Consider the following 20709-nt stretch of genomic DNA (forward strand, 5'->3'; position numbering starts at 1 on the left):
AATAAAAGATGCAAGAGAAGAGCTAGTTGATGCCCTTTCTTTTCTCGTGAATCAGTTCATCGCTGAAATCTGAAAAACTGTATCTCCTCTTTTCAAAAAAGAAATCCCGAACACCCAATTACATACAGACCCAGCTCGAAAATAGCTGAGTCCTTAGAACAGGAGCAATAAATCTCTGCAGTTAGTTTGCTTATCGAAAAAAATCAATAATTGATGATATCTCAAATTTATAGAACAAATAAGATTAGAACTGAGAAAAAACAGTGACAGATGCAGTTTCAAACCATTCAGAGAAACCTGCAAACATAGATTTTGACGAACAACAGGTCAATTTAACGGAGAAATAATTTTAGAGAATGAGAAGAAGAACGCAAATAGTTGACAAAAATAGAATTCATTAAAATTGGATAGATTTAGCAAAAGATGTTCCAGAGTGTATTATTTTAGCTGCTCTGTTATATAACAGTTATCTGGAAGATATAGCAAAGAATGTTGAAGAAGATTATACGGTTGTCAAGCTTGCATAAAACAATTTTCTCTTTACATCAAACATTGAATACATTTCGTCAAAAAAACTTGAACCTATAAAAACTACCGATTTCTTTAAAAAGTTCCAGTTAATAGTGCATAAACAAAAAAGAGCATATTTTTTTCGCCAAATTAACAAAAAGTTTGACAAATGTCGTTTGGAATGTTGACAACAAAAATAGTGGAATCCGCAGTTGTGAAGTATCTTGGCGTAGTTTTTGATAGCAAACTAAAATTTGACAAAGAACTGAAAAACATAGTTCAGAGACTAGACTGAGGAATACAAGTTTTGAACACACTAAGTAAAAGCATGCCAGATGAGAAAAAATATACTACTCGACGCAATTGTAATAATTCACGTTAACATTTACACTCCAATTTTAATGGGGTTGCCAAACAATTTAATCGCAACATTGATATAACAATTAAATTGCGCAGTTAAAACCTGTTTTAATATAAGAAAATACAATCGATCAACAGCTGATAAAATTTTCAATTCAAGGAAGCTATTAATTATTTTTGTCGCTCGCTCAGTAACGATCTTCGAGTTAAAGTCAATTTCTCTCCATTATTAGAACGAACGTAATCACATGACAAAAACAAAAGCCGTTTGCAAAAAAAACACTAAATTTTCATCTGATCCTTGTTGCAAATTAGTTCACACAGCGATTTTGCGCACTTTCGGTCGAAACGCCACCTGAACCAAAAGTAGCTCGTCTTCGAGGTAAAAAAAACCACAATAAAACCAGTAATTAACTATTAATTTAACAGACAAGATAAGATGAGAACAATTATCGTAGACAGTTTTTACCATGCTTACATTCGGATTGCTTGTGATCACTGAAAAATTGAACCTACAGGAATTGTATAGGGCATAAATTATCTACTTTCCAGCTTCTATCAAATTTTTTACAACTTAGTCATAAAGTATACATATGAGCACCGTTCATCCAGCCAAGATAGTGAGTGGTAGGGTGACATAGCATATATAGTGTAGCTACCTCATTGGGAAGTGAGGGACCTGAGGGGGGATCTTTTCCATAGAGGGCTGAGTAAGTCTCGTGTCAACAAACTGTCCCTCCTCTCCTTCTCCGTGTCTTCTGCCTCCTTTAGATTTCACACCAACCTGCACTCACAAGAAGCAAAAGAAAGCAGTCTTAACTATCACTTATTCAAATTTGGTAGTCCAAATGCCAAATCTAAGTCCAGAATTATTTTAATATAAAATTGAATTAGCCGGTTGGTATAGTTTACATTCGCGCGTATTTCAGACAATATGCATTGGAACTCTTGCAAAACAGTTTGTGAGAGCGATCTCTATAAGGAAGCACAGTAAATGTCAAGCACAAAACTAACATTGATGCAGAAAAAACTCACCCCAATATCGTCAATGGCCTTCATGGTGGTTCCTCTCTTTGGCCTGGCAGCCAAGTTGCGCCCCTTGGCTAGCGAGGCACTCCAGTCCTTGAATTCTTTCTGGTACTCACTGGACCTTCTAATGTAGTCTGTCGCGTATGGGGGAATACCACTATGTGATTTGAAAACAATCTAAAATAACAAGATCAAAATGTACAAAAAATTGACACAACCGATCTTATTGATATTATTTTTGCATAACATTTTTTACGGGTATACCGATCTATTTCGACACTAATCTGATATCAGTTGGTGAAAAATTACGAACAGCTGGTCATCAGGAGCATATGCGACGCATTTTATTTTTGAAGATTTATTTTGGCTTTTTCTTTTGTCAACGAGTATAGACCACTAGTAAAACTTAAAGTACAAAATGAAAATAATTCTGGCGCACTTTTGATTTAACTTTTAGTAGTAAAATGCCGCCAATTGAGCTCAGCCGTCTACAATTGTGATTGAGAGTTCGATTTATATCACCCACAAACATGGAAAAGTCAGTTTAAAAGTCAAATGGTCAGTGGAAAACCGATTGAGAGAAGAATCGAATAAAAAGACCGACAGGACTCAATTGTATTGCTGCAGATTAAGCACAAACTTCTGAATCATCTAGAGTCGGTTTAGGTCGAGGAAAATTCTCCCACTTCGGGAATTGTCGCTTATATTCGGATACTCTGGGTCGCAATTTTGGCACCATAGCTGACGCAAGAAACCTCTTCTCTTGTTCCGGTTGCTTCGATTGATTTTGAATCAACCCATCCGTCAAGCCAAGTTTTAATTGCTCCGGCAGTCTCTCGTCTGAATAGGGATCAGGATTGGGGTGGGGGTACTCGACCACAGGAATTGAATCTTTCTCAAATCGAGGCGCTTTTGGAGGAGAAAAGGTTTTCTCTGTCTTCGAGTAGGACTTGGTGCTCAATTTTTGCTCCTCTCGTCTTGGATGCGATTTGACTTGGTATGTTTTGGATAAATTTTGACCAGCCTTCGTGTGAGTATTTGGGCTGGCAAATTTCGTTTTGGAACCTGCCGGCTGCTGAATCTTTGAAGCCATCTGTGCAGAAGAGAAAACAGGAGAAATTGACGAGAAAAAAGTAACAATTAACGAATGTAAACATATATTATTTATTTTGGCAGTTTAGTAAAGTATTTGAATTCAAAATGAATAAAAAGAACCAACGTAGATAGATTTAAAATGTTAACCTTCGCCTTGGCTTTGTTGTCAGCATCAGTAGGGGATTGCTGGAGCAGCTCCGCAATTTCTCTTGGATTGGTGGTTTCTAACAACTGATCTGTGACGTATGGATCGGCTATCCTGCGCTTGTGTTGCAAAGGGGGCTCATTCAATGTGTCTACACAAATAGATAGAAGCAACATTAGGCACTGACTATATTCCAAGTGCGCATTTGTATCCAAAAGTTTAGCATACCCGGCAGATTGCCGGAAAAAAACCGCCATTGATTCCCATAACCATGCTTGGGATTCAAAGAAGAAATAAAACTAGTGAAAAAATGATTTTTGTACAAACAATTTTAAAGTGCAAACTATTTTGATGTCACTTTGGAAATGAACGTACTCCTGTTTCGTAGTGAGATCACACAGGGGCTCGTATCAATACCAATAAGCATTAGAGATGGTAACTAAGAACAAACGTTCGAGTAACGGGCATCTAAAATTGGGCTTTATGGGTTTATCCCGTTTCTGTTTCTGATTTCGTTTTTTTTTATACCGGCTCTGTTCCCTTTAAATTGCTTTGTTGAGCAACTGCTGTCTAAAAATATTTTTAGTAGACTGAGAGAAGAGTGAAACTAGCCTAGAGAAGTCAAAAAGATTTCACGCAAAATATTGAACAAGCTGTGAACTAAGGTAAAGTGAAAATTTTTTATTCGACGAAGTAAAAAAAACATAGCAGGACAAGTCCTGACGTACAATTCAAAGAATTTTCATTGACTAAACAGAAAAATAGACCTAGAGCGGACTATGAATGGATTGGAAAAACCGTTTATAAAAAGATTCAATCCATAATATCGCAAAAAAAAACAGTAAAAATCAAAGAGAAATTGCCGCATGAGAACAAAAACAACTAGCGAGAAAGCAAATTTTTGTTCAAACACCGTTTTCTCACTCTACTTAAAAAAAGAGCAAAAAAATTTCACGGCGCAAAGCCACTCACTTTTTCGCTGAACTTCCTGTTTCGGTGTGATCAAAATCACTCCTCCAATTTGACTTCAAAATTCATGAAAGTGTGCGAACAGATCTTAAAAACATAGCCGGAAGAATTCCGGAAACGACTTGAAGGAGAAAATTGCCCACACTTATGACTAAACAACTCCAACAACTATTGTGAATCTTGAACCTCCACAGATGCTGTAAAATACTTGAGGAAGAATAGAAACGGCATTCAAAAACCAAAAACAAATTGAAAAGAAAACTAGAAAAACCTAATGACTTTTTTCATAGTACAAGGAAACATAAAGCCGAATAAAGTTACCTTGCAGTTAGAGCAATGAAAAACTCGCAAAAAAATGGGCAAGTCATAATAGGCTAAGAAACTTGTCTAAGATAAAAAAAACTGCAAAAAAAGTAAAATGGTTTAAAATTTCTCAATTTTTCTGTTAATTTTTCTAAGAAAAAATGATATATACCAAGAAAACTTTAGCCAATTGATATCTGAATATTCTTTAAGTAAAAAACTTCGATTCAAATCCCACTCAAAGCATTAAAACAAAAAAACAGGCAAAAAATCATAAAATTTCGTCTAAAAATCAGCAAAACTGATAAAAAAAACCTCCAAATCAGCATTAAACTCAAATTAACTGCTTGAAGCCTTCAATTCCTATCGAAAGAAGCCTAAAACTAATACAATATCATAATCAAACCTCATAACCATCAAAAGTTGCAAAGAACTGCTTTTAAAAGCCGCACGTGAACAAAAAAATTTCGCTAGCTTAGAGAAAATTTTTTCACACATTAATTTCTCGCTCTCTCAAAAACAGCGGTATGAACAAAAACCACTCTTTGTTCGCTCCACTCTTCACTTCTGTTCAGCACCAAAATCACTCCAAATTTTTTCACGCGTTTCATTTCCCGCTTCAAAAATCACTCCAATAAAATTGATAAAAAGGACTTCTCCAATACTCCTCTTCGAGTCGTAACAAAAGACAGAACCCCAATTCAATTCAAATTCTTTGAATTGTAAAAAAATTAGGAACGCTATAATAGCCGGCTGAGAAGCTGAGGCGGCTATTAAAAACAAACAATTCGAAAAAAAATAGTATTCTATTTGAAAAAAAAATTCATTTTAATATGACTAACATGCCAAATGATAAGTTGGCTTTCCGGCCTCTTGGGCCAATACTTCTTCTGGAGGCTGGTAGGATGCTGACTTGAGAGAGTCTTTCCACTTGTATGTACTTTGGTACTCCGAATGACCCTGAGAATTACACTCACAGATACACAAACTATCAATCAACTGATCATCTGCTCTGAATTTTTTGCCACTTGTTTGTTTCAATCAGTCGAAATTTATAATTATTTGTTTTGCAGAAGTCTAATGACCTATTTTCAAAAAAGGCTGCAATGAAGAACCACCAATTTAAAAACTCAAAAGAACTGGCACTCACCTTAAACTTCACGCCCATTCGTGTCTGAAATAAACATAGCTTTACAGTAGTTGTGTTACAGTAGCAAAAATATCAAAAATTAGATGATGTGTTGTCACTTTATCTGCGGAGTGAAAGAAATATTCTTTACTTGCAGTGCTTCATTTTAAGCACCTCAAATGAAAGTTGAGCTCAGCTCCTAATGATGACAGCCGCATCTGTTTCTGTTAATGGTATGAGCAAACTTATTTAATTATATCACTCTATATCAATGACGTGAAAGTTAAGTAAATATTCAGAAAAAACTAAACGACCCAACAAGTCTACCTAGAGGCTCAACAAGAAGGCACGTACAACTCTCTGTATGGCGCAAAAATACGAACTTCTTCCTTCAATAGTGCCACTTAGTAATGAATAGTGCCACTCGACAAAAGCGCACATGTTTTTGAATTATTCTCATTAAGACAAAAAAAATTGATTAAAGAAATTGGAGTTATTTAACTTTAAAAAACATCAAGAAGGATTATTAATGTGTGTCAGCACAAATAGTTCCAACGCTGCTTATGTTATATTTCAATCAAGCCAAAGCTTTATATCAAACAATAAAAACAAAACGTACATATCCGGTTTCAATCACTTAGAAAATGTACATCTATTTGCTCGAAAAAAACATTCATTTTTTAAATTTCACAATTAATTTTTTCGAAAGCAAGGTTTCTTTTAACCTCCAACTAAGAATTACTCGCTAAATTTCTGCAAAAGTTAGGATCAACCACTTTTGAGCAAAATACCACAAACAGAATATGACACTTCGAAGAGGTCTACTTTGAATGAAAAACTCAATCAAAAATTTCAATCTTTCAATAGTCAGATTTGACAAAATGAAAACTGAGATGATAAAGTTCCTCCAAGTATCTTTGAATTTTTTACTGAGAACACCCTAGATTTTCTCTTAAAGAATCGTAGTCTTTTTTAAAATTTCATTCAAGAGAAAAATCAATGAAAATAACTCAAATTTTCTTCAAAACTCAATTTTTCAATGAACATCAATAAATTTGTTATCATCAGCTGCAGACGTTAGAACACATTTGTAAAAGATGTAATGTAAAATCACAAAAAAAGTTATCAAACAGAAAAAGAAACTACTCAATGAATCATTTCTCTTTAAAACTTGAGGACAAAGTAGGCAAAAAAATATTGCACCATAATAACAATCAGATTTGCACCAATTTGTAAATGATCAAAACAACTACTACGAATTCTTTTCTTTCAATCACCTCAAATTTTTTCTAAGGTGGAGTTTCCAGTTCCTGGGTTTAAGAATAGCGCAACAAAATTTGATTTCTAATTCGCAGAAAAATGCACCGTTTTGTGGCTGCAGATATCTTTTGTGCTTTGAATGGACGAGGATCAACTGCAAGTGATGATAAATTACCACTACTTTTATAATTGAAGCAAATAGTACTGAAATATGAAACAAAACTAAATTAAAAAATCTCAATATATAAGTAAACGTTGAAAAATAATTGATGAACATACTTTCGATACAGAGTTGAACGGACGTTTTTCAATTTATTATCTTTTAACCGAATCCTTATTTGATTTCAAACCCGTATGGTAAAAATATAATCGGAAAGTTTCAGCAACAAAAATTTGCTCGCAGCAGGAAATTTCTTCCAAACTTTGGAAAGGGGATTAGTAATTTTTAATGCTTTCTTCAAAACCACGTACAATGATCCAGAGTCCAATTAACTTCATCTAGAAAAGAAAAACAAAACAGCTAACAGCCAAAATAATTTAAAATATAAGCAGTACAGGGGCCTGAAAAGTCCAAGAAACTTTTTAAAAAATGAATCTCAATGAAAAAAGACTGTATGAAAAAGATTCAAAATTTTTCAGAGCCTGTCAACGGTACCCCTCTTGTATCTCTCTGTAAAAGATATTGTCCAAGCACAAGCTTGATTTAGCTTGATCTTATTTTGTTTTGATTGATTGATGACTTTGGATTTATTTTGATTTGTAAAATTTGCGGGTTTTATGTTTTACCCACTTTTGCCACCTAGCAACTCATTGTAATCTGGAAATCTCTTGTGAATAAGTAGTAAACATTGGTGACCCCGACGTGATGTGAACCTCACCTCAACAAATACCCAACATCAGGAGACTCGAGGTCAAGGTACTTCAAACATTCACGAACATATTCAAAATCAAGAACATCAATGTCTTCAAAGCACCAATTTCCATCAAGATGCAAACAACATCATTAGATATAACCAATCAAATGACTGAGAATTGAGCAGAAAAACCGTCAGCAATCTAATTCCAGAAACGAACAACAATCTTTGCAATTTTAATCTCAATGCACAAGAACAAAGATTACAAAATTTCATCAAAAGAGCTGACCAACAACCAGACAGACAGTTTCAACATACACAGACAAAAGAAAACACTTTTTTGCCACGACAAGCACAACAACAACCTGTCATATCCAGCATTAATCTTCCAAAAACTCAACTCAAATCCTTCAGCGGAGATCCATTGAGATGGCACGACTGGTTTAGTTTTTTCAAAGCCAAAATACATGACAATGCAACACTGACAGATGCCCAACGGATGACATATCTTCAAAACGCCCTCACAGACAAAACCAAAGATAGCATCATCGGATACTCATACAACGGAAAGTTTTACAACGAAGCAATGCAAGAAACACAAAAAAATTTGGAAAACCTCAACATGTTAAAGCAGCTTATCTTGATAAGTTGGAACAATGGCCCAGACCGACCATTAAAAACCCCAAAACTTTCGTATCGTCTGCAGCGTTTTTTAGACAAATGGTTCAAACTTTCATACCTCACAATTTCACATCCGATCTTCAATCCTCGGCTGTCCTTAAGATTGCTAAGGATAAACTTGCGCCAACAATGATAATCAGATGGAACGAATATGTCCTTAGGCAAGCTATTGATCAACCTAATTTAATACACTTTAAGGAATGGATCGAAAATTACGCAGAAGTTTGCGAAAAATTGTCAACATCACAAAGACCAACCAATCAAGAAAACAGTTCGTCTAGAAGATCAAACGAAAGACAACAAACAGTAAGGCAACTGAAAATTTGCCCAATTTGCCTCACCAAACACACAAAAGGACAGTGTAACAGTCATTACCAATGTCGCATCGAAAACTGCAACGGATTTCATAATCAACAATTCACAGAAACAACTTCAATAGTTCACAGACATTTTCACCAACTCACCAACAGCAAAGGAACCAACAGCAACAACATCAACAACAAACAAACAACAAGGTTCAAAACCATTCTGCAAAAAATTATCACAACAATCGTGGTCAACACAACATCGGACACCAAACACAGATAACCGCAACCAGATCACAGTTTCAACCACATGGGTTCGACTATGGAAGAGTGTTTGGTTACAATCATAACAACAACACACGTAGCGCCTGTAATCAAAACAATAACACTAACCGTTTCAATCAGAATTACAATCTCAACAACAACAAGCGAAGCACCTTCAATAAAAACTACAACAACCAGAAAAACTTCATGCTAAATACAAATTCACGACAACAGAACACCGGACATTCTCATAATCACACAGACACACAAAATAAACGCCAAAGACAACAAAACTTTAACAACAACAGCAACCCACGACCACAAAATCACACATGCAGCAACAACCAAATCAGTCTGTGGATCACAGAAGACGTATCGATAGAAACATATGCTCTTTTGGATAGTGGGAGCGACAACACAAAAATAACAAAATCAATGGCAAAAGCACTCGGAACAAAAAACAGATCACATTGCAGTACCAATTTCTTCACTTTACGGAGAACATATCATAACATCAACCGAAGTCCTGGGAATTCAATCACTCAACAGCACACGACCTCTTTTCAACCTACCGGTGTACGCCACTTCAGCGTCTGATTTTCAAATGCCGAATTTACCCGTTGAGATGTTGAACTCTATCTGCGCCGAACACGATCATCTTAATAACATCACCTTTCCCCATATACGAGATAACAGAATAGGGGTTTTAATCGGAACGGATGCCTTCATAGCAACAGTACTACTCAAATTAACAACAGGACCACCAGGAACACCATACGGAGTCTTGACACAGCTTGGATGGACCGTTACAGGACCAATACCACAGAAATAAAAGTCAACCAGTAATAAACAGGAAATCAATTACAACATCGCGCTTTACAACAGAATAAAAAACCCAGAACGACATGCTTGAAATGTTCTGGACAATGGAGGGAAACAATTTAGTGAGCGGAAAAAAGACGTTGACAGCAGATGGCAGGACAGCTCTTGAAACACTAAAAAGGACGACATGCCGCAACGGTTCTCGTTATGAGATCGGACTAGCTTGGAAAGATGACAATAAACTACCGAAGAACTACTTTCTTGCCAAAGTACAATTACAGTCACTTGAAAACCGACTTCAACAGGAACCAGACCTATATTTTTTATACAACCAATTAATCGAAGCGGACATCGAGAAAAGATTTGTTGAAGAGACACAGCGTCAACCCAGTTTCATGAATTCTCAACTTTGGTATCTCCCACACCACCCCGTTGAACATAAAATGAAGCAGAAAGTAAGACGAGTCACAAATGCAGCTTCAGTATACAAAGGACAATCACTTAACAAAGCTCTTGTGACCGGACCAGATCTACTATGCAGCCTTGTTGGACTTTTTCTGAGATTTCGACAGTACAAAATTGCAGTTACCGGTGATATTGAAGCCATGTTAATGCAAGTTGCCATACCACCTGTGGAACAACAATTTCTGTGGAACAAAGATGGAGAAAAAAAAATTTTCAGGTACAAGAGACTATTATTTGGTGCAACTCTTTCACCTTCATTAGCAATATACATACTCCACAGATGTGCAGAAGATAACAAAACAGCGTATTTTAGGACAAATGTTGAATGCAAAGGAAGATATTTTCATCTTCAAAAGACCACACTTAAAACTGGATGTCAAAAGCATGCAATAACGTCAATTGCTTTCACTCGCCGCATCATTGTTCGATCCCATTGGAATCATCATGCCTTTTTCCATTAGAATACGATGCATTCTTCAATCAATAGTTAAACAATGTAACAATTGGAATAATCAGATTCTAAGAGCGTTCCAACACCACTTTCAGCAATGGGTCGACGAATATGAGCGGATGCTAGAAATTTCTATAAGCAGATGTCTGATCCCCAACCCAGATGCTAAGCATGAACTTCACATATTTTTCGATGCATCAAGCACAGCAATAGCAGCGACAATATACATCAGATCAAGCAGCGCAGAAGAAATAAAAACTCAATATGTTGTTAGCAAAGCAAGAGTTGCACCCATTAAAACAACCACCATCCCGAAGTTAGAACTTGAAGCATCAGCTATGGGAGCAGAACTTGCTTCCTCTGTTCGAAGCGAAATGACAATACAATTTGACAAAAATTCATTTCTGGACAGACAGTATGGCCAATTTAGGTTGGATTAAATCCACAAGTTACCAAAAAGTTTTTGTAGCAAATAAAATTGCAAAACTTCTAGCAAACTCTCAGTCAGAACAATGGAAATTTGTACCTGGTTAAATCAATTTTGCAGATCACGGAACAGGAGGACTGTTCTTAACAGACTTGAAAGAAAATGGCTGTCAGCGCCAAAATTTCCAGCGACAAAGAGATCAGCAATTTACAGCGACGAACATTTTACGTGCAGAAATTGCAGATACAGTTATTGACATTAACAATTTCTCCAGTTGGAATAAACTTATGCGATGAACCGAAACAATGATGAAAGCAGTCAATATCTTCCGAAATCGACCAGTCACAAACAGTTATCAAGACGCACGACACCATCTATTGAGACAATCACAGCATAAAACCTTTTCTGAAAGCATAAGAAACCTTGAACGGAAAAAATGAGTGAGACAAAAAGGACAAGTTATTACAGTTCACTCACTTCCTGGACAAAGATGGTTTAATACCAGCAAGAGGCAGATTAAGGCACGCTAAAACAACCTACAGCCAGAAACAGCCAATTATTCTTGATAGTAAGAATTATATTACAAAACTAATAATTGAGCATGGCCACAACAACTGTAGACATCTTGGAACAGAGTTTGTCCGAGCACACCTGCAGCAAGATTTAATCATTATAGGACTGAGACGACTTTTGAAACAACTAAGCAAACATGCTTCGTTTGCCGACGATAGAGAGCACAAAATGTTACCCCCTTAATGGCCGACCTCCCCAGTTTTCGGTTCGCAATATCATTTTCTAAATGTTGGATTAGCCTTTTTCGGACCCTTTTACATAGAGCACCGAAATCGCAAATTAGAAAAACAATATGCATGTCTTTTCACCAGTCTTGTCACTAGAGCTGTGCATCTGGAGATTTGTCAGACATTGGACACAGATAGTTGCCTACTAGCAATCAGAAGATTTGTATTGCGACGAGGATATAACGAATTAATCATTTCTGACAATGGATCAAACTTCACATTTGCAAAAAAAAGATGTTGGATCTGAATAAAATCAGTGTTGACAACAACTACATCAAGTCCCATTTACAGCAGCAAAATATTACATGGAAATTCAATCCACCTCTAGCCCCTCACTTTGGTGGGAAATGGGAAAGGCTAATTCAGTCTGGTAAACGCACTTTGCTCATAATTTTAGGCGGCCCACAATTGAAGGCCGAAATTTTTCAGACAATTGTAGCCGAGACTGAAGGATTTGTCAACTCCAGGCCAAATACATACGCCTCCTCAGACACAAACGACGAAGAAGCATTAACACCTAATCGTTTTTTATTAAGATGCCCTTACAGCCCTTTTGCACCGCTGACAACAACCAGCCGAACATTTAGTAAAAAGGAGTTCTCTTACACACAAACATTACTGGTTCATTTTTGGAAACGTTTGCAAAAGGAGTACACATCAGATCTTATCAGCCGCCCAAAGTGGAGAACAGAATCAGAGGTATTGAAAGAAGGCGATTTAGTCTGGTTATTGCATGGGTTCACTCCGAGAGGTATTTGGCCAATGGGTCGAATTGCGAAATGCCACAATGGAATGGACGGACGAGCACGATCCTTCGAACTCAAGACATCAACTGGAGTGCTGAACAGACCAGCAGTTAAATTAGCTAAAGTTTTACACAATACTGGAAACCATTAAAGTTTAAATTTCAAACAACATATTGGCTTTAAAGTTCCATTATCATCATGTCCAAAGTCAGCGCATCAAATGTTCAATTCTACACAATTTGAAACAATCGAGCACATGAAGAAGTCAACAACGTGGTGAAACTGCGAAACGAAAAGAGAATTTTAACTTCCCTATATCCTTAACTTCCCTAAAACTACGTGTTTCTTTACCCTCAACGATAACATTCATCATCAGGTTTTCACTATTTTTTGCTATTCGTCTGTTTCACAATAGCTAAAGTCTCTGGATTCCAGTCCACATAGTTTCATCGACCGCCTTCAGGCCAACAGAGTTTACAGTATATGCGGCCAACAGTATTAACGTCAACTTTCACAGCAACCATGAAGCCTAATAACTACGTTCACACATTCTTGTCATTCAACAACACAGTATTCCAATTACAACGCATCAATTGAAAAACTTCGATGCAAAGGTATGATCAATAATTTTCACCTGTATAGCCAGTGTATATGTCGCCCCGGTCACAACAAATTTACACACACACACAGACACACACACACACACACACACACACACAAACAAGAAAACAGGAAGCCTCAATTATGACAACAGATGGTCTTTTCAGCTTCCACATTACAAAACAATCTTGAAATTACGGCTCAGCAATAGAAGAATATAGTAAACTTGATTGTCGAAATCTTAAATTGTAAAATACAACAAGAGTATCAGTTTTACCCTCATGCACGCGGCCCGGAGTGTTCAAGCACAAGCTTGATATAGCTTGATCTTTTTTTGTTTTGATTGATTGGTGACTTGTGATTCATTTTGGTTTGTAAAATTTGCGGGTTTTATGTTTTACCCACTTTTGCAACCTAGCAATTCATTGTAATCTGGAGATCTCTTGTGAATAAGTAGTAAACAGATATCGGTCGGCCAAAAATTGACTAAACTGGAAGGCCAGGATAGACCAAAGTTCTTATGCACTAATTTTGTGGGTGCGGAGCAAAAACACTTCTTGACATTGCAGATATTTCCCTCTAAGCTTCACTGAATATGATTTCCGTGAAAATGTAGTGCAACGAGTAAATAATTGAATTTCCTTCTATATGTCAACGAAACGAGAGAAGCATTGGTGGGTTGGGGCGCTTTTCTTCAAAAGCAACATTTTTGATAAATTTTTAATGTAAAATATCAAAGTTCGCACGAAAAGCTCATAAAGCTCTTGACTTGCACCTTATACTAAAATGGTTTAACATGAGATCAATCTCCGATAAATGTGAAATACATATTGTTACCATTGAGCATTTGCTATATATTTGACAAACACTGTTTGCACAAAAATTATTATGAAAACATAATTAACAGGCGTGAAGTGCTTATACGTGATAGGTAGTCTAAAGAACTGGTCCATTGACAGAATATATATATTAATGACAAGAAACCTGTACCGCTGATGACACGGTACTTGTACCAACGACTACCATCATTTTTTAAATATAAAAATGGCGATAATAGTTCCTTTACGCAAAATAAGGAAAGGAAAGGGGACATCGCTTCTCTGGTTAACAGAGCAGTGAAGACAACGAAATCCCCTTTGAAACAATAGGAAGTGGTCAGAGTTGGGACTACGCTTACTCGAAAGTTTCCAACATTAATAAATCAGCTGGTAGATTTGACATGGCAAGAGAAAAGAGATGTATCGAGGGCACAAACAGTCATTATGAAAAGAGATCTCATCATAGGCACATGGCAAACACTTTTTAAAAAAACATTTGATCCTCAACATGCCAAGATGACAAAAAAGGTTTTTCCTCAGAAAATGACAAATCTTTTCGTCCGAAACATCGAAAATTATATGACAAGTATGATTCATACAGATAATGATGTGATCACTATGTTTCATACAGATCGTTATCAACTAAGCATTCATAAAAACAAAACAAACAAGAAGGAGTGGTTTCAGAAACATCAGTTAAGTTGGTACCAGATTTTGAAAAGCAATTATCAACATCGAATGATTGATCTTTGCTCTAAAGGTCAACAAAATAGTTGAAAACTGGAGTCTGAATATAATGCGAAATTTAGAAGAATATTTGATCATATTAATGATAGTTTGCTTTGGTCTTAAATTTCAAAACAATTTCATAACTTTTGTTATAACCCTCCACCACCTTTTTAATAAACCGAATTCGGCAGATCAATATTATTTCAAGAGATACATATGTGGTATCGTTGGAAAGCCCTTGAAAAACTCAATCGATTGTTAAGATGAAAACCTCAATCGGAGATATTTTTCTCAGATACAACAAACACTTAAAGCATAGTGCAACTAATATAGACTAACGGAATTCAATTACAGACCTCTAATACATACGCAAAAACTAGATACAAAGCAGCTACGACCAAATACAACAGATTCGGTAACTAAACAAGGCAGATCGCTAATTTCCGTTCGCACATAATGTTCCAACCCCGCTCAACCAAAAATCCAGACTTTCAAAAAATCACTTATTGTTCGAAAATAATTGGTGTATCCATTTAAAAAATCGCTTTAAGCTCTGACGTACAAGGAAAAATTAACTCATTAGAAGGCCGATGATAGGTGCCATTTAGGAGAGTAAAAAACAAGAAAAACAACAGATCAAGTAAAAACAACAAGTATTACTTGCGACCAAATTTCAATCCATTTTTTCTGAAAAAACTTAAAGAAAAATCAAATAGCATCAGATGAAAAGTAAACCAAAGCAAATGACCACCATTTCACCAGAAAAGATATGAGACCTGTCTTTATTGGGACAAAAATAACAAGTAGTCAGAAAACAAAAAGGGGAAAAATAGAAAACACGTCTGCACTTTCTGAAAACAATTATATTCAAAGTCAAGAAAGAAATCGTCAATCATCTTAAAATATTCATTGGCTTCGTTTATACCTTCAAAGAAAACCATTGAGACCTGTTATCATTCACAATGTCATACTACTACAAAAAGTGGAGATAAAGGCCAAATTCAACAATTGACTTCAATTTTGCAAGGACACGGTGTAGGAACCTATAAAATGAAAATCTATTCACTAAGAAAATTGAATGCAATCAATTGAACCTTATTTCAGGTCCATTAGTTCGAAATGCATTTTGTTATTAATGTGCCATTAATGTGATAACTGGACAAGACAGCAAAAGAGAACCTCAAAAAATGGAAAAGGCCAAAGAAAATTTTCGAAAACTCTTGCAATTGTTTAAAACAACAGCAATAAAGACTGCATTATAACTGACTCGAAAGAAATGCGACCTCTTTCTTTGAGACTACGCTTAATAGTTGCAGAAATAAGATTAAAACTTGCAAAACTCCAATTGCAATACTTATTTTTGAAAAACAATTTGTTTGTAAAAAGCGTAAGGCATAAGAATTGTAAACTTTCCAACCAAAAATGAAAGTTCGTTGAACTTTTTACACCTTAGGAAGACAATTGTACAATTCACAAGGGACACTAAGTCATAGACTACACATAAACAATTCACAAACAATTTTATGCAAACGGCGTTGAACCCAAAAAACAATATGCTTTGCGATGGAAATATTCCTCAAGCTCAATGGGCTCCCTTTGTACGTACATTACCCCTGCCAATAAATGCGGTTTGATTTGAAATCATTCTGGTCAGTGACTAACCTACAAAAAGGCAAAAACATATACCGCTCCATTACAATCCGGTTAAAATTTTAGATAAAAAATTCCATAACTAGACCTAAGCTGCTCTAGCTCCTGCTGCTTCTCAATAACAATAAAAAGTATTCCAAATTTAATGGAATGACCAATTTGTCACAAAAAGTCAAAAAAATTTTTAAAAATGATGAATATTGTATACTCATTGAGTTATAACAAAAAACCATTATGTATCAACTGAAAGAAAAGGATTTTTTTTTCATGGATCGCTCGATAAAAAATTAGACATTAGATTGATTAGACTTAGTTATAAGACTACAAAAATAACAAATACTGGCAAAGCCCAAGAATTAGTTAAAAATTTACGAAAACAATTTTTGGCAGCCATGAAAACCATTTGCTGTACACGTAAAACACAATATTGTTTCATTGGACCTTATTGGAACAAAAAGGGATTTCCTATTATTTGAACCTGTAAATGAAAAAGGATTTTCTTCTAATTGGGATAAAAAAGCAAGCTATTTCAAAATAACAGACCCACAATAATATCAGAATCCTTTTTTATTGCAAAATCAACAATGAGGCCAACGCTTAAAGGCTTTTTTTTGGAATACGATTTCAAAATATCAAAAATAAACTACACATTTTAAGAAAAGTGTCGGTTTAAATTACCGAAAGACCGCAAAAACGTTTTTTACAGAAAACTCTCTGAGGAACCCAAGTTACAATTAGCTCATATCTGATTAAAGAAAGATTGTGCTAGCAGTTTTCATGTCTGCAGAACCGGTCAAGCTGGAGAAATTGGAACAAGTAGGCATATTTTATGCCAATTCTCATTTAAAAAGGGAAAATGCTGAATTTTTGAAAAAATTTAACAGAAAATTTTCGCCAAAACAGTTGGTTCAAACTAATCATCAACTCTTTAAACGTTAAACCATTGAGACTATCGTTAACAATTTCATCATATTTTAGCAGAAAATGAGCAAAATTACAGCAAAAATTACGATAACGTGAACAAAATGACGGAAGTTAGGCCCACGTTCACATTTCTTTAAGCCTCGGTAACTCTTCGGAGAAAGCGAAACTCAAAAAAAACTTTTTAATTTAATATTATACGCTTGACAAGCTTTCTAATTATACTACTCACAATCGTGTACGATGACTATAGCGATCGGCGAAAATTTACTGAACAAAAAAACCCATTTGAGTATAGAGTTCCTTCCCAACTAAAGTGGGTCGGAACAAAAATATCTAATAAAAATGATAATAATTGTTCCGAAAAAATTCAATAATAACTTATGCAACCATTGCTTTTGCAAGGCGTGTATCCTACAAGAGATGCCGAATATCAAATCGTTTTGATTTAAAAGAAAGTATGTAATAGACAGCTTTTGTCCAACTAAAATTATTGCTGTTCTTAACCATTCATTAAGAAGGGTTGGTACCTTTATACGATCTTCGCATTTTTGTAAAATTAATTTCGGCGAATTAATATTTTTTGAGGTGACAGAGAAGATGTTACAGAAGGTACGACATTTTAAACCTCTCAACAGAACAACCAATTGCAGAAAGGACACTTTCATATTTTTGATTTCTAGAGCAAAAGACCTAAAGTTTCTCAAACTTTAGCCATCAGACCGCGTAATTTGATTTATACCCTATGAACACATTTTCCTAATTTTTGCTGGTACTGGTTATAGCATTTCATATCGGCTTAGAAAAATTTTAATTTAGAGACATCTCATGACAACAAAGTTTCAGAGAATTACATATTAAAAAAATAAACCGACTTTGCTTAAAATCCGGTCAAAACGGAACCAAGCATATAGAAAGTGGAAGAAAGACTGCCAAAACCAAGCCAAGCTTCAAGAATTTAAAAAGTGGCGTCTGACTTTTGAAAAAGAATACAAAAAATCAAAAACGCAATACTATCAAAAAAAAGTTTCAAGCTTGCCAAACAGACTCGAGGAGAACGTACAAACCTCTGAATGACATCAACGGAAAATCCAAAACGTTTAATGATCCCCCGCTTTTGAACACTTGTAGACAAAATTATCAGCTCCCAACAATTAAAAACCACGAAGATGTCTTTAATAATTTCTTTGCGAACGTTGGTGAAAGACTTAGCGATCATTTAATTGCCGCACATGATGTTGATATCCCAAATTGCGTTCACTCCATGTTCTTTTTCCCAACAGCAAAGCGTGAGGTTGAATCCGTTTACCGAAGTTTACAAAATAAGTCGTCCTCGGGAGATCACCTAATAAGTAACAGTATTGTAAAAGCCTCAATGCCAGCCACCTTAAATGTAATTACAAATTTGATTAACCGGTCACTCAACGAAGGCCTTTTTCCAGATAGCCTGAAAACAGCCAAGATCGTTCCTTTATTTAAAGATGGCTCAAAATTGTAGGAAAATAACTGTCGTCCAATTTCACTACCCATAATTTGGAGCAAAATTTTTGAGAAAGTAGTTGTTAATAGAGTATACGGCTATTTCGAAAAACTAGGAATTCTCTCAAAGTATCAATTCGGTTTTCGAGACAAGCATAGCACCATTGATGCACTCGTAGAACTTACCGAAAAAATTCGTCATTTTGGAAAAGAGAACGCTATCAATTCGTTCTTTTTAGACTTGAAGAAAGCTTTCGATACTATAAATCACAAACAACTGCTAAAAAAAACTTGAAAGATATGGTATCAGGGGGAAATGCTTAATGTGGTTTGAATCGTATTTAAGAAAATTCAATCAATTTTGTGTAGTCATTTTCAAAAATATCGGATTTTTGACGATAGTGGTGCAAAATAGGGAGAACAACAGTTAGTTTGGGGATGTATTAGATTCTTTTTTATTTAATTTTAACTTATGGTTTTATAAATGGCCCTATAATTAGCCACGGATCGAGGCACAGCTGTTGTTTGACCAGTCAATTAGAAAAGCTAAACAATGACAAGGGTAATCTCTTCTCTAATGGCATGAACATTGAGAAGCGTTCTTCGCTGGTATTAAGTAGTTTAGAAATAAGAAACTCGTTCTGATTTCAAGTAATCAGGCATGCGAATTAGTGCTAAACTAACAAATAAATGTTTTTTATAAAATGGGATCTATTTCAGTGTTGTTCGAATCTGTTGATAAAGTATCAGTGCTCAATAATGAAATCTGGACAATAACGAATGGAAGAAATTATATGCAAAAAAATAACAAATTTCATTTCGGAACCTTTTTCGACTCTCGTTTTTAGGAAGAAAGCTAGATTTTCTGACATCATGACCAGCTTTTTCACTATGTATTGGCGTATTTACATTGGGTGCAAAAACCGTTACGGGTTTCTTCGAATATTATTTTTGCAAATATTAATTTTTTATTTGATGGGTTGAACATGTGCAAACGCACACTACCGATCCTCCTTGTCTTTAAAAATATATAAACAATGGAAAATTATCGAAAAGTCTGTTGGTTCTATCAAATATTATCACGCATTAAAATTGAGGATCTTTATCTTTCAAAACTTAATTTGCAGAATAATATCTTTTGCCCACCTCTATAGATTATAAATTCACAGACAAATGAAATCAAACCCTCGGCGAACTGTTCTGTCAAAAAAAACGTGCGCAAAAACCATATATCATTAATTGAAAAAAATAACACATAGAAAACGGAAAGATAAAATGGAAATTTACAATCGACACTCAGGTGGATTATTAAAACATTAGTCTTCAGCTAACTCAAACGTTTGTTGAAAATATAAATCAGTTCTCATATCTGCACATGATATTTTTGTACGAGATAAAGAGGTATCGTAAAATTTGAAATAAAAAAGTTTCGAAATTTCGAACTACGGCAATCACATAGTCATATAAAGAAAGATGATAATATTTGTAGCTACTGTTGAATGTAAAGCAAAAAAAGAGAGGTCAATTTAAAAAAATGCCCTCCACTAAAGTAGTAGTCGGTCATTTCGGGGGCATCAAGTCAACTCATGTATATTTAGGGAAGGATGTGAGCAAATGTTATTAAAAAAATGATTTCTTCCTTAAAGGAAAACGATTTGCTGGTCAGTCGGTAGTTTGGTTTTTGAACACGCCAATTATGCATTTAAGCTGTACGCGCCAGCAGAAAATTTGAGAAAAACTATACGACACAAAAAAGATTATAGTAATCTACTTTACAATAAATATTAAAATAAAGGTTCGAAGCCAAAATTACATTTCGGTGTGCTTGCATTTCTCATTTTCGTGGAAAAAAATTCAATCAATTTTGTGTAGTCATTTTCAAAAATATCAGATTGTT

The 20709-nt window shown here is 35.3% G+C and overlaps 1 protein-coding gene across 2 annotated transcripts in view; it reads right to left on the reverse strand.

The window, feature by feature from the left end:
- The window catches only part of LOC142334571 (uncharacterized), a 59771-nt gene that overhangs the window by 38287 nt on the left and 775 nt on the right, over positions 1–20709 (reverse strand). For both annotated transcript variants that reach the window (XM_075382703.1, XM_075382702.1), the window contains exons 2-7: positions 5562–5585; positions 5254–5371; positions 3142–3290; positions 2540–2992; positions 1906–2076; positions 1530–1654 (exon numbers count right to left, since the gene is read on the reverse strand). In XM_075382703.1, coding sequence (XP_075238818.1) covers positions 1530–1654; positions 1906–2076; positions 2540–2992; positions 3142–3290; positions 5254–5371; positions 5562–5579 — 1034 coding nt within the window. In that variant the 5' untranslated portion in view covers positions 5580–5585. The remainder of the gene's footprint in view (positions 1–1529; positions 1655–1905; positions 2077–2539; positions 2993–3141; positions 3291–5253; positions 5372–5561; positions 5586–20709) is intronic.

This window comes from Convolutriloba macropyga, chromosome 2 (assembly GCF_964194025.1).
Source record: "Convolutriloba macropyga chromosome 2, txConMacr16.3, whole genome shotgun sequence".
In the NCBI taxonomy this organism is placed as follows: Eukaryota; Metazoa; Xenacoelomorpha; order Acoela; family Convolutidae; genus Convolutriloba; species Convolutriloba macropyga.